At 41.9% G+C, this 15,708-nt stretch overlaps 1 protein-coding gene across 11 annotated transcripts in view; it reads right to left on the minus strand.

Annotated features, from left to right (window-relative positions):
- Positions 1-343: 343 nt before the first annotated feature.
- Positions 344-15,708, minus strand: part of RAPH1 (Ras association (RalGDS/AF-6) and pleckstrin homology domains 1) — an 85,883-nt gene continuing 70,518 nt past the window's right edge. For 10 of the 11 annotated variants that reach the window (XM_038182490.2, XM_038182493.2, XM_038182491.2 and 7 more), the window contains 4 exons: positions 12,713-12,811; positions 11,914-12,034; positions 11,174-11,316; positions 344-7,555 (listed from right to left, as the gene is read on the minus strand). In XM_038182490.2, coding sequence (XP_038038418.2) covers positions 5,570-7,555; positions 11,174-11,316; positions 11,914-12,034; positions 12,713-12,811 — 2,349 coding nt within the window. In that variant the 3' untranslated portion in view covers positions 344-5,569. Of the gene's footprint in view, positions 7,556-8,943; positions 8,999-11,173; positions 11,317-11,913; positions 12,035-12,712; positions 12,812-15,708 lie in introns of all 11 variants that reach the window. The other variant, XM_038182495.2, reaches the window with a different exon arrangement.

The raw sequence follows: 15,708 nt of genomic DNA on the forward strand, positions 1-15,708 counted from the left end.
ATAGCACCAGTTCCTGTTCCTCCAAATTCTTCTCTAGTTCACCTCACCAAGGATGTACAATTCTCCTGAAAAGAGAGCTCACTGAATCCTTTCCCTACTCAGTGCCTTGGAGCACCAAATAGCCACCAGCCCAAATAACTACTTTTCCTATGTTAGTGGCAATTAACTTTACTTATGACAACTAGGCATGTGTTGTCACCTCATTTGCAATTTAGTGTCTTAAACTTTTCAAAACTAGACAAAGCCTGTGACTCACAGTATCACAGTATTAGTGAGTGGTAACCCCTGCAATATAATGCTGTTTTTGTCACTCATATATGTATTTTTTATATATATATATATATATATATATATATATATATATATATATATATATATATATAAAAAAAAAATTGAAGGAGATAAATAATTCAGAAAGGAAAATTATTCAATTTCAGAGCAATGTATATTTCCAAACAAACTTTTAAATTAACCAGCATATTACAGAAACATCTATGGAAAACCTGTAGTATTAAATACTCTCTGGTTTGGAGCCTGTCCCAAGTAACCAAGGGTCTGCAAAGCTAAACACCAGAAGCCAGAAAATGGGGCTTGGGGAAGCTCCTCTCCAACACAGGTAAGAGTCCCCTCACCCCCCAAATTAGGAGCACTGTTTGAACAAGTACAAAATCTAAACCTTAATAAAAGAAAGGCCAAAAAAAAACCCACCACCCACAAAACAACCAAAAAACCCTCAACAAACAAACAAGCAAACAGCCCTCACACGTTCTGGCTGCACCATCACTACCTTCTGTCAGGAGTTTATATTGCTTTTGTGTTTGGTCTGAGGCAAAACTCCAGAAAAGCATCTATGCTGACAAGGTGGAAGTCACGTACGCATATACCAAACAGAAAATCCCTTTATAAACTTCTGCTGCTACATTAAAATAAATGATAAAAACCAGGAAGAGCATCAAGTCTTGGAAATTCTGTGTGACAAATCAAACGGAAATGCCAATACAGCTCTAAGAAGAATTTGGCTCTACGTTAACAAGATTTTCAAATGGTAAATCTAATTCTCTAACACAGTAAGTGTTGCCCAGCAATAGTTAAAGCCAGTGAGCCATACAATGCCCCAGTTAATCAAGGAGATGCAACTGCTTGTAACATGACTCTGTATTAGACATAATACTTGTAATGAGACCCACTTACTTACTATCTTACTTTGAATAAGAAATTATTTTACCTGTAACGGCACCATTGAAGTATAACAATTTAGTTCTATGTGGTTTTCTGTAATAAGCAGAAAATTTCTCTCTTTTGCCCTTCTGTTGTTGAAACGGCACTTTTGGTTCCTTTAACTGTGGAAAAAAATTTTAACCCAGAGCAAAACTGGCCACACGCTTTCTCTGAGCTGATTTGTGCTACCTGGTTGCTTAAGAGCACAGAGCAAAGGAATTAGAAAAAAACAGCAACAACAAAAAAAACTCTAAATGTGCAACTCCACAACAGTGAATTGTAAAATGCACTTGTTAAAATATTGCTCCCTCTCCCATCAGCCCTGAAACCAAAGTGATTCAGGTACCTTGACTGTTTCCCTGATGTGTCTGTCAATCACTCCATGCTGCCCTACAGGAAATCGCACAGTAAGTTCAGGAGAGGAGCTCTTTGGCTTTGAGGTCATGCACTAAGTTAGAGCAAGCAGTGCTTTGCTGCAGGAGGAAGCCACTGCACAGGGGAAGCAGGAGCTTTCCTCTTCCATGTACAATAACTGTTTTTTGTTTTTTTTTTTTAATTTATTTCTTTACTGTGAGACATGTGCCTAACCTCCTCCCCCAAACACAGATTTTGAAAGACAAAACAGAACCACCAGCATGTCTACCTCAACCACGTTACCAATGATTTCTTCAGAATGACGTGCTCAAAAGCTTTTCTTGTTACTAACATTTTCCCTCTATGATTAGTGCTGTTATGAGGGCCTAGTTTTTCTTTCCAAAGCAATTCCACAAGAGCTGAATTAAACTGGAGTGCCTGAGAAGCCCAGGTTCCTGCTTTCTACAGCTGTGCTGCATGTGCAGAGAACCTCCCCTCTTTGCTGGCTGAACAGATCCCTGCTACCTGCAAAGGTGGATGCTACAGCTGCTTGGCAGAGAGGAAACGAAGAACAAAGAATGCAGCTGTCAGCTCTCAGCTCCTCCTGCAGGAGCAGGGCTTTCCCTCACATACACATTAAGTGCCAAAGGGTATACACACTTCATCATGCCACATAACTACAGCTCTACTCTCTCAGTATTTTAGGATAAAAGCATCTGCTATCTGTGGGTCCAGCGTATGAGAGCTCAGCTCTCACACACTCATTTTAGTAGTGCGAAAAGGATTACTGCCCCTGTTTGTAGCAAGAAGCATCTTGCTTTGTGTGAGCTTTGGCCCCTTTATTTTCTGATTTTACAAGTTAAAATGGTACAATTCTGAGACCAGAGCACAAGGGGAAAAAATAACTTACTTGCAAATAAGGCATATTGGCTGTCATAAAACAGTAAATAAACTGGAAAAGCAAGTTACATTGACAGGATCCAAAAAGCTGAAAAGACAACCAGGTTGTCTGAATCACTCTGTATCCAAATTTCAGCACACATCTGAGACAAAGCTGCAGCCACTCACATTTTCTGTATCACTAGTGACTGATGAAGTACGTTCTACTAAGGATGCAATCTTGCAACCTTTGCCAACACTCACTCTTTTTGCTGCGAACCTTGAGTTAAACTTCTGTCTCCCAGCAAGCTGTTAAGCAGCCTGCAACGTTAAGCATGGATTCATTGCCTTAGGGGGAGATACTGGGTAAATGAAACTGGGCACAAGAACAAAGTTCAAACGCCTCTGAAAAAACTGCACTTAAAACATTGCTCTGCCAAGTGCAAATCCTAGAGGTACCCGCACTGAGTGAACAGGAGAAAAAGGGCTGCAACCATCACCCACCAGTGGAGCTAGCTATCTTGTAGGGAAAGGAAAACGGAGCAAGAATTCCCTGACTGATTCTCATCTGGGAGCATGTGCTGTGTCAGCCCAGATGCACCCCATCAGGGAGTAGAGGATTTGTCCACTTACCTATCATCAGTAACGGCTGGGAGTTACAACTGTATTTGCACACCTTCTGCACTGGTGGGTGTGAGCCCCAGGAACTGCATACAGTACAAAGCAGCAGCAGGACCAACGTAGAAAATTACAGCACCCATGAATTGCAGTATAGCTTAATCTTCCTGCGAAGTTACTTGCCAGCTATACTGAGCATGCTTAAAATCAACAATGCAAATGCTGTTAAGGACACTTGATAAGCACAAAAATAGTAGAAACAAAACTTTGTGAACAATTTGAAAGATACAAAAAAAGTGCCTTTCCATATAGCAGTGCTTTAAAAATGCACACAATGGTATATTGTTATTGCTCAAAAAAACTAGTCAGAAATATTAAAACAATTTCCAGAGGTGCTGAAATAGATTTTATAAAATTATATGAAACAGGTCAATAGAGCACCATTAATTTTTCTCTTTTCATGATGCACTTATTTAAAACTATATAGTTATAGATGTATCATTTTTCCCCTCTAATTGGCAAAACCTTTTTCCTATTCATAAATTATTCACAAATACATTAATTTTATTATTTGGATTTAAAAAAAATAAATAAAAAAAGGAATAGGGGACACTCACAATATTTCTTATCAATCTGAGTTACTCTAATGAGAGATTAGTTTCCATCTTGTTTTTACACACTTGAAGATACTGTGAGGTTAAGCTACTTCCTTTGATTCACTTTTTGGGGGAGAAAAGCATATAGTATTTGCTTTTGGAATAAAGGTAAACAGTAGAATCCTTTGCCATCTGAGCCTTGACAGTATCCCTGTAATGACCAGGGAAGTTAACGACTGCAGATGGCATAGGTACAGTCCAAGTATTTTAGTTAATTTAAAAAGATTGTGTACCACTACCCTGTAATGAACATGCATAACACCCAAGACCACTTATCCTAATTACAATACCTTATTGTGTCCAATATGTAGGTAAGACTGTATAATCAAACTCCTGAAATACAAGATGAAGGACGCTAGTACTTGATACGGTGATTGTGACTCGGTAGCAATAAAAAAAAAAAGCAAACATGATAATCTATTTCCTACTCATACGGCTCCTTAAATTAAACTAATAGCAAATGTTATTGCCTCTCAAAGATTTTTTTTCCAGTCCTCTCCCTTGACTGCTATAAGTGCAACTTCATAATTAACAGATTTATGCATTGGTCAGAGCCCCTGGCAGGTCAAAGAAAAGAGAATTCCAGCTGTGCTTAGCCTGAAATTACCATTCCCTTCTCTCTTTCTAGAAAGACAAGTTTCCTGACAGTTTCTAATGAATTACAAACAACACTGTTTCCAGACACTTGTTTTTTGTAAAGATAATACATCTTATCAGGCACAGACAATGTGAGACTGTACGCTGTGTCTGTGAGAACAGAGCGCTCTCTACAGAAACCTACCTGTTCATTCAGGGAAAGAATGACACGCACAAGTGATGGATCCACACAGGTCAGGCTTGTGAGTCGGCACTGATTGCAGGAGTCCTGGCAGCTTTCAGAAGGGGTTAACACAAATGGTCATCTTGTGCCATAAAAACAAATGATCGAGCCTATTATAAACTTAAAATGCATAATGGATTGGAATAATACACATTTATCCTAGTTACTTCATGGGCAAGTAATTTTGAATTATTTTGTAGCAGTGTATATTTTTAAACTATTTGGAAGGAAGGGGGAGGTTCTTTATAGTATAAATATATTTCACTCCAGCCCACTACATATAAAATCTATTTTCTTTGTCAGAACATACTCATTTTCAGTAGTATTATGACCAGAATGTTTTGGTATGTTGAGTCTGTATTTTTCAATCAAGGACCAATGTACAACTACTAGCAGAACACCTCCACTTTACACCATTATTTACCCATCACAAACTGCCAAAAGGTTTGTGGTGCTTTTTTTTCCCTACTTTTTCCTTCTTCCTTTCTTTAAAGTGCCCTCTACATCTTCATCTTATACGGTAAGATTTGACTGGTTACAGAGTCTGATTCCCAATAATATAGTGACTGAAACAATAAATACGGCTCTACAAAAACATTCTGGTTATCTTCTATAATTGCGACGAAATATATCACAATATATTATATACCTACACTTATAATACATGCACAAACATGTCTCACATGGACAGACACTACAAAAATTATCTTCCCCTCAATGCAGAAAAAGTAAGAAAAAGGGATTTTGGTCCAATCCATACGAAGGGTAAAAGAAATCGAAAGGATTAAGTTGATGCCTCTTCTACCCACCTCCCCCAATAAAATATTGACAACCCCAAGCCCCCCACTTTTTTGGCCTAGCCATGAAAGGGGAATGTCTTTATCTTTACTCTTAGCTACAGTTTGAGATCACCTCTTTTGACGGGGCTATTGTCCACGTCCCCACATTCTCTCCAAGCGCACAACATCACAGGCTGCCTGACCACAGCGCAGCCCTCGAGTCAGAGAGCACCGGCCCCTGGGGACTACCAGTCCTGCGACAGCTTGGTGTTCTGATCCCTTTTGGGAGGTGCAGGCGGTGGCCCCCTCCGTAATGTTGCATAGCCAGATATATGACTGCCCTTGAAGCTGCTCGTCTTCTGCTGGTCAGCCAGAAGCTCCGGTGGGGGTGGCGGCAGGGCCATGTCGTCCATGGTGGCTGTGGGCTCTGCTCTGGACATCCGTGCAGAGGAGAGGGAGCCGTGCCGGGTGATGGATTTCCGCTGCAGCGTCCGGTTGAGGTCTGCCAAGAATCCCGGCTGAACGCTAAGGCTGGACTTGGGTGAGGTGGGCACTTGGGGGCCAGGAGTCACCGGTGGCTCTGCGACGTCTGCCTGTGTCAGCCGAGTGCTGTCGTTCCGCTTCGGACGCGTGGGCGGTGGGGCTTTTTTAATGGATGATTTTGACCACGCCTGAGGCTGGGGATTGACAACAGCGACTTTCGGGGAGGTACTGCCTGAAAACACCGATGGGATCTCAACCGGTGGGATGGGAAGATCTATTTCGGGTGGCGGTGGTGGAAAGTCTGAATCTGACGGCGGTGAAGGGAATTCAACCACAGGTTCCTTCCCAGACACACCTGGCACAGGAGCCTTGGCCGGGATCCCTCCATGCGGAACGACGATGGGCAAGCTCACACCAGAAAGGTTGAGCTTTCCAGGCTTTGGAGGGGCTGCAGGAGGCAACGACTCCTTCGAAGGAGACCCTGACGGCTCTGGTGGGTGTGCAAATTTGCTGACAAGGCGGTCCACTGAAGGTCTCTTGGACTCGTGGTACTCAGTGGAGCTGGTGGATTTGATGCTGGAGTTCCGCTGAGGTGTTGGAGGTGGTTTCTTCCCTCCAGGGCTTGATGTCTTGCTGGTCTTTTTGACTGGAGACCCTGATTTGTCAGGGGGGGGAGAACCTGCAGAGGTAGCTGGGGAAGGAGGTGGAGGAGGAAACACTAAGCTGCTCTCTGGTGGAGGAGGGGGGAAATCCGGAGAGGGAACAGAGGCAGGCTGCCACTTGGGCTTCGCCTTCACCGCTGGAGGTGACTGGGGAGCCACGCTCAGCGGCAGGGGTTTCAGAGGCTGGGGCTCAGCGGCAGGTGGGGTGGGAGGAGGTGGGAAGTGGCTGGCTATCTGCTTCACCACTGACGGCACTGGGGACTGAGGGGACGGAGGCGGCTTCACAGAGAAACTCTGCTGCTTTGGGAACGTTGGGGGAGGAGTGGGGCCTGGAGGGGCTGGGGGCAGCGGAGGCACCTGGGAAGAGGTGACACTCGGCTGTTTCTTAATTGCAAGGGGCAAGGGAACTGGCACAGGGGGGGTGACATGCGTGACCCCTGGTGACGCTGCCTTCCCGCTAGGCTGCGGAGGGAGAGCTGTCATGAGAGGCTTTGGGGGCGCTTGGGGCGGTGGGGGCGCAGGCACGGGGGGAGGAGGGGGTGGCAACGGGGGGGTGGCAGCGGCTGCAGCGGCAGCAGCCTGGCTTATATTTGGTTGCACCTGATGGATTTTGGGGGGGGGTGGCGGAGGCGTGAACTGCGGCACAGACGGGGCGCAAGGTGCCGGCTTCAGCTGTGCCATGGCTGAGCCCGGAGTGGGAGGCGGCGGCGGAGGGGGGGGAGGCGGCATGACCCCGTTGGGGGGCACCAGGATCTGAGGCTTGCCCGAGGCTGGAGGGGGCGGGGGGGGCTGCGGTGCGGCGGGGGCCTTGGCAAAAGGGCCGCCGTGCTGGGCTGCGTTCTGCAGGCGGGTGATGGTGCTGTACTTGACGAACATGGTGGCGGGGGAGGCAGCAGCCGGGGCGGCCTGGCTGGGGAGGGGGGGTGGAGGAGGAGGAGGGGGAGGTGGGGGTGGAGGAGGGGGGGGCGGCGGTGGGGGCAGCGGGGGGGATGGCTGTGAGGCTGCATAGGGGGTCGCCACTTTTGTCTGCGGGGACACAGGAGGTGCAACAGACATGAAGGGCCGACCTGCAGGCTCCATTCGGGCCTATGGGGAAGGGAATTTTAGTGAAAGTGGAAAGGGAGAAAAAGAGAGAGATAGGGAGGGAGGGAGGGAAGGAGACAAAGAGATTATAAAGTCAAGGTCTAAATGTGCCTGTCATTAAAAATTAAGTGGCAGATCACAGCATGCAGGAAGTATTAGGAAAACAATGCAGCAAGAGACAGTTGTTCACACATCAAGCCTGAACCGTGCAGTCTGGCCACACAAGCTGGCAGGGAAGCTGCCAAGAATCACTGGGGCCAGGTCTATTGCAAGCTATGCCGAAATTATGGGAGGCAGCTGTACCCAGGGAGACACATTGGTCCTGCTGCGGGCAAGCATCAGGAACCAAACAGGACACTCCCCAGAGTGCCAATGGCCACAACAAAGGACGCTGGGCAGAGCAGGAGACTGCAGGCATCGCTTCAGCTCTTAAAGACTGAAGTTAAACCATACACGACCTCCCAGAGTGTCTGACAAGCCTTTATGTTGTCAGTGCAGGCCTTAACACAGCTTAGTGTTGCACAGTGCAGAAATCCTGACCTGCTCTAAAACAGAAGAGCAAGCTCTGCAAAGGAGTATTTCTGAGGTCCTTCTCCACATGCTCTGACACCAAATACAAAAAAGAGGGACAACTAAAGTTTCCTAGGAAAGTTTCCCCACAAGGAAATGTTTGGAGACCTTCAACACAAGTTAGCTTGGAAAAGAAAAGCTAGGCATGCAGCTGTTACGTTATTCAGAAAAAGAAAGACAGGGAAAAAATGTCTAAGGGAAGGAGCAATGGGAAAGCAGCAGGCAATGCTTTCATCTACTCATTGGGTTTTGCTCAGGTTAAATTGCTTCTCTAAAATTGTATACCCATATTCATGTTAAAATTTAAAAATATGATTACATTACTCAAGTTTATCAACAACTTCCTAATACAAAGTGGTTTTGCTACAAGCAAAGTTGTGAACTTCACAGTGTGAACTTCACAGCTTAGAAACATGCATTAGAAATGCAATACCAACACGCAACTAATTGCACTCAGTTCCTACACTTCATTAGTAGATATTTTGCCACAAGTTAGCCCAATTATGCTCTTTTTCACTGTATAAGTATGTTTGCATATTGCTTTGTTTTAAACACAGGTGCACAGAATTTCTATATGCACAGGAACAACACCAAAAAGATTAGAGTAAGAAACAACAAAGGGCAATTTACAACAAACATGGGATGTGCCTCTACCTGTCACGTTAGGTCTGTGAGGCAAGAGTGTAACAAAGTTCTGGAGCTTCATCAACATGTTCACATACCAAAACAGGGAGAGATCTTGATCTCTCGCATATGTTAGTCTGCAATTACCATTCTCCCAGTCACCCAAGTTAATGAATTTACAAGTAACATCCCCTGACCTTAGTTCTGCCCTGTATAAGGCACCACGGGTGTGCTGACCTTCACTTTTGACACCTGAGACAGCAAAAGGCAACAGGAAAAAATAAAGCGGCATAAACAGCGAGAGAGAAAGACTGACGCATAAAAGAACAGCTATCCCTGAATGGCAAGACCTTAGAGAGTCTTGAGCAGGGAACTGTCCCTTATTCCTTGTCACATAAAGCACACACAGTGAGCACACATTCTGACGCCTGTCGTATTATCCTATTTAAAAGAACATTTTTAAAATCTAACAAGAAAACAAGACATGATATTTTCACTGTCCAGCTGTGATGAACGTGAACAAGTGAATAAAATATTCTTTGGGCAAATGGCAGCATTTTGGGAAATTATATCAATAACACCAATATATATAATAATATACCAATTATATCAATAATGTTGTTTCTTTTCTTGCCACAGAGTTTAACATTTGCCCCTACCAGCCTAATTTATTGACCATTTAAGTTTCTTCGGCCAGACCTGTACAGTATAAAAAATCATGTACAGTAGTTTGGCTTAAGTTAAATTGGTGAACAATTTACTCAGAATTCTTTTTAGCATAGTTTCTAATCATAATTTTACATGGTTCATTTCATCTGGAGTCTTTGCAAGTTTCCATTCACCTGTGTTAACGTGAGAGTTCATGTACCTTTTAATGGATTTGTGTATAGAAGGGAATTCAAATTGATGAAATCTTGAAACATGGATGGCCCTTAATAGGGAGAAGTCTGAATATTTTATTTGTAAAAATGCTTTAATCAGATAACATAAAAATTATGGGGGTTTATTTAAATGAGTAATTGCCAGCAGCACCATGGACTTGATGTGGTCCATAGTGCTAATCTCAAAATTTTCTCCAGAAGTTCACAGAGTGTAGTAGCAAAGAGTTCACATTAAAAACAAAACTTCAGAAAACAGTAACATGACAGTTCTCATAGCAGTACTCTTCCACCTCTGTTGGATACATGCTAGACAGACTTGAGTGCCCTGTCTTTTCCATCAACCCAGTCCCTGTAGAAATGATGCACCCTGTACACATACACAAGCCATCTGCTGATGAACATGCAGCAGGTGTTGCACACATGCAGTAGAAAAATTTGAATCACAGTTTAGTAAGCTACATTCCTGGGCCATCACTATTACAATCATATGATTTCCAAGCCAGCAGGCACTGCAGAAAAGTTACAAATCCCACAGAACAGAGCCAAGTCAGATTTCACATTGTGCCACCTGTGCTTTTTCATTTGAAAATCTGATGGTGTGTCTTATTTCTAGTTATTTATCTAATGCACCAATATGAGGTGTAGTGACCCATGGTTTTGTTTTTAAAAAGCCTCCTTCTTTATTGACCTTGAACCTGCAGTTTGGGAAAGATTTGAGACTGACAGGAGAGAAGATGGCTTCCCCCACAGCATTCTGCCAATACACCTCCACACGTAAGTGCCACTGTTAATACCTGTATCATGGCTGTTCAGGAACCTGGACATTCTGTAAAGCCTGACAACCAACCAGCTGAAGTGGCGGTTCCGCTGCGTGTGCAGGTATTCTCCAGGAACTACACCAGCCAACTACCAGACATAGAACTAACCAAACCACCAAAGACTCTCGGAGTCAATGGGCTACTATCTTTTGTAACTCTCTACCAGCAACAGCAGATATCAAATCTGTCTCAATCCACAATTACTTTCAATTTTAGTACTTCTGCTTTAACCATGTCTATGTTTACTGCTTCCATTTCCACAGAATATAATAGCAACCATTGGAATAAAAATATTAGAGCGTGTCTTAAATAGGTGTACCTACCTCCAGATCTCAGTCATTTACATCTTTACAACGGAAAGATGTGACTAGTTAACTGAAGAAACATCTTAGTAAATTAATTTAATTCATCAGCTTGTTAACAGCTGATCTTTTTATCTGGTCTTTACTCAACACTAATTAATAGGATTCATGGGAAGGACTGTCTCATGCCTTCAAAGAAGAGGGGGGTTCTGTGTACACTAATAAAAACAAGAGCAGAATGTTTCATGATTGAACGCCCTGAAAAAGTGATTCCTGAAAAAAAAATGTATAATGTAGTGTATGCAAATAATATATAGTAATAAAGAGAAAAAAATCCATCCCATTCCAGACAGAGGTGGAAGAGGTAACACTCTGTCTTGTGCATTTTGTTGGGTGTTGGTTCTCAAACTAAAGTCTTCTTGTTACCTTGCTGGATTCCTCCAGTTGAGTGCCTCGCTTCCAGGCCTCAGAGAACATGGAGCTGACGATACTTTGGGAACGGACATGTCCAGTTGGCTGGGTGTCAGAAACTCCACTGTCAGACTGATTAGAATGATTTGACTGAGATTCTGTTTAAAAGAAAGCAAAAAAACTGTTTACATTTCTGAATGTAAGAGTAAAGCCACTGTGCTCATAATGCAAGTCTGTGTGACCTTTATTGGTCATGCTTGTTAAATGTGTTATCCCACCAAATAACAGTGTTCCCACTAACGACTGCACAAGCTCCAGCTCACAGCCAGCCCACTGAAGACTGCTGTGTAGACAATACAACAGAGCAACAAGACCATACTCATGCAGGCACACCAAATTTGACAAAGGAGCAGAACCACTATTTTCAAAGTTTGTCTCTCAAGAGATTGTCTCGATCTTTGCCTATGGGCAGGGACTATTTCCTAATTGCCAGTTTCACATATTTCAGTTAACGAAAGCAGTTTACATCGTTAAAACAGGGACCTTGATTTGTTTTTTTCTCAAATAGACGAAGATAGCGGCATCAGGAATTTGAAATGAAGTTCCTCTTCTAAAAACACACACCACTAGAAGTAATAAAGGTTTTTGGATTAACATAGTCCATTTCCTGGAATAGCCCCTCCTGCAGTCTCCAAATAACTGAGAATAAAAAAGGTAATTAAGTCTTTCCATTATGAGACAGATCACATTATTACCTGGCAAACTAGATGAGCTGGAGCCTGACTTGATACTGGAGCTAGACAAGGAAGTCCAGTCATACGCCGATTCTGTTCTCTTCAATGCTTCCTGATAATTCATGTACAGTTGCTTCCCATACTAAGCAAAATGACAAACAAATGTAACGACTATACAGGCTCTGTACCTTTTTCAGACTGCTAATCTCCACCGCCAGCTTCTCTATTCCACCTTCTTTTTCCCCAGAGATAAAAAGCAGGCTCTATGTAAAGGAGCTTGCACAAAATTAAATCAGTGCAAATTTCATTTTCTTTCATTTAGCAGCAGTGGCAATTTCCTGCTCCCAATCTTTTGCCTTTTTATTAGTGAATTGCTAAAAGAAATAAGAACAGTTTCTTTATGCTAGAAGATATTGCATCAAACCACCCAGATAAATGCAAGAAATGGGCCAACAAATAAACTAAGACAACGTGGGCATCTTAGAAAACAAATCTGTCAAACCCAAAGTCTCATCTCTTCCCACAAGCCTTCCTTTTAATGTCTGTAAGAGAGTTGGCTGAAATCTAGCACACATGTCAGTCAGAATTATGTCACATGACAAAAAAAGTACAGCAGAAATGAAAGGAAAGGGTCCAGTTTTTCTAGGGAATGAAGGATTTCTAGAGATGTAAGAAGAAACATTGTATAGTTCACATTCAAAATAGTTAAATAAAAGGAATTTGGATTTAGTGTGTATTTTGCCAAATAACTATAAATGGTTTCAAACAGATAATGACAACAACTCGTGACAACACTGCAAGACTGGCTAGAGGAGGTTACCTTAGCAATGCGGATGCCATTGATCCATTGGTGTAGAGTTCTTACATCATCACAGCAAAGATACTTGATATACTGGGATTTCTTCTGGATCTGAGGATGCTGCAGAAAAAAAAATGTTAATCCCCACCGATATTTTAATAGCTAGGAATGCAAGAAAAGCCATTAATCTGCTGAGTTTTATACAGACGAATTTATTGCTAGAAGCTCTTGGATGGCAGTGCATACTTTGGGCCCACTTATAAATGTTTGAGAGTATTTCAGGAGGTGGGGAGACTGCTTTACACACAAATTGACAGCATGTCCAGCAAACACTGACTTCAGATTTGAAACACTAGGAAAGGGTGACTCTCTAGTATTTTAGTGCTGTACCTTCTATGTACCTACAGAGCTCTCTGCATCCCCAAGGCCCTTTAGAAATATTTATACTCTCAAACCAAGCAGTCAGAACAGTGTCAGCTTGTAAAAACTGCAAGCAAGGGACAGTCAAAGTGTGAAGAGTTGTCTCCTTTAGCAGTCTATGGACTAAATCACCACCTGAGGGAGACAACTGTTTTAGCTACCTCTCACCAAAACACACTGGCGGAAAGCAAACATACTCTTCTCTGCTTTTGCATGGCTTGAGTGAGACACTCCACAAATGACACCCTGTTGAGCACAATTCTGTTCTCAGCTTGTAGAGCCTTCAAGGTCCCTGTCCTACTGATACAGGGCTGTCATTTAAAATACTTGCTGTTCCCAATTGCATGTAGGAAAGGAAAAAATATTGTATTTATAAATACAGAAGTTAAGAAATACAATATATATATATATTTAAATCAAACAATGGAAATCACTCTGGATGGATTACTCAGTTTGCTGTCTGTGCTGCAGAAGTTACATGTCACAGAGCTGTCATGGCAACTGTGAATACTCAACTTATTATTATCCTGTATTAGCTTATAGACGAGAATAGAGTTTTGCTAGATGATCATAGGCATTTCAGTTTTACTGGAGACTGTCTTAAATATCTATCAAAGAACTTTTAATGTCTTTTCAGACTGTTTTCTCTTGCTACATCTTCCAAACACAATTGTTTCAAAATGAACATGAACACATTTATCTTCATAACCAGACCTATGATTTTAGGTCTCTGTTTTTGTTTTTCATAACCGATCTCTTTCACACGTACACATTGTGTAACAAAGAGGAGTCTATGAAAGCATAAACAATTACTTCCCTAATAAGCCCATTTTTTCCAGACTTGTTCTAAAATTTGGCTATACATAAATAAAAGGAACTCTCAGAAATCTAACATTCAGGACCAAGGAGGTAATAGCATGCAACTGTCGTGTTTCTCAACAGCAACCATCTTGCACAGTAAGGTTCACGATAAACAAAGGAGACAATATGTAAAGACTAGTCCATTCCGCACTTTATTATGGATCAACCTTTTAGCATGCTTTTCCCATTCATCTCTTCCACCCCCATTCATATTTTGGAGCTCTTTCCCAGCTTAGTGAGTCCATAAAATCAATTGTGTATACAAAAAAAAAAATAAAAATTATATGGCTTCTATGCTGTTGATACTAATATTAAACACTGATTTAACACGTTGAGAATGGAGGAAAGCAGAACTCAATTTAATTGGTGATTCGTCAGTTCCATACTGAAAATATAGCCTCATTTTGTATAAGTTAGCCAACTAACTTTACAAAATGAATCTACTTAAATAATAAAGGAAAACTTAGATGTTAAATTTTGACTTCAACATTTCCACGAGCTCCCTTACACTGGCAATGTATATATATTTTAAATCTACTGACACATAGTCTGATTTACTCTGGGTGATCAACAAGCTTGAAAAAAATATCCGTTTTAACCTGTCAAAATGACATAGGTCGAAAGTGACATGCAATCATAAGAAATCAATTTAGTTCAAGTAACATAATACCTACAAACATGGGTATTTTTGCCTTTAATTGTGTTCAGTTAACTGTGCCAAGGACTTGTAAGACCAGAGAATATACTTCCAATTTCAGTTTTATGCTTTCTCCCTTAATCTCATGTCCCATATTAGATATTCAATCTACTTGGGGTTATTAAACCTAAAGAAAAGGAGGTTCAGGGGAAACCTCAAGTTGCTACAGGAGGTTTAGGTTGGATATTAGGAAAAATTTCTTCACTGAAAGTGTGGTAAAGCATTTGAATAGGCTGTCCAGGGAATTGGTTGTGTCACCATCCTTAGATGTATATGTATTTAAAAGATGTGTAGATTTGATGCTTAGGAACATCAAACAGTGATAGACTTGGCAGTGCTAGGTTAATGGTTAGACTTGCTGATCTTAGAGATCTTTTCCAACATAAATGATTCTATGATTCTAGCTCTCAGTGGGCCCAAACACATGTTGCCCTGTCTGTTGAAAAATGAAATCCTTCTTTCACACCACACATAGGCAGTCACACGCTCCAGGCACATAAAACATTCTAACGTACTGCTATGCATAACACCGCAAGAGATGGGAATTAGGGAAGATAAAAATTCAAAGGAAAATTTTAAGCACAACTATTTCATTACTTACGCCGTTTTCAAATCCATGAAAATGCTTTACTTGCTATGAACAAACTGTGAAAATCTGTTTTTAAAAAGCTTTGTAGCTAGCTATCTTGCAAGAACTAACACCATTTTGAAAAACCTGTGAGAGTCAAGAGAGACCGGGAGATGAGTTGATGCAATTTAAAATAACTGAAAGCACTCAAGTCCCACCATTTAAGATCAGGTCATTACTTTTGTACCATTTTTTCTACTTGTTCTTTCTATTTGTCCTTTATACACTGAAGTTTCTTTCTTTATAGCATCCCCTTTCCCTCAGATAGGGCAATATAGGTAGCCTTGACACTCACAATATTGATTTCTGCACAACTCTGGACCTATGCTCTGAGAAGACAGGAACTTCCTGACATTAGTGCTTCAAGGAGCACTTCCACTGAATCTAACTGCTGTAAAGCATAGTTTCCAA

Source organism: Anas platyrhynchos, chromosome 7 (assembly GCF_047663525.1).
Source record: "Anas platyrhynchos isolate ZD024472 breed Pekin duck chromosome 7, IASCAAS_PekinDuck_T2T, whole genome shotgun sequence".
NCBI lineage: Eukaryota > Metazoa > Chordata > Aves > Anseriformes > Anatidae > Anas > Anas platyrhynchos.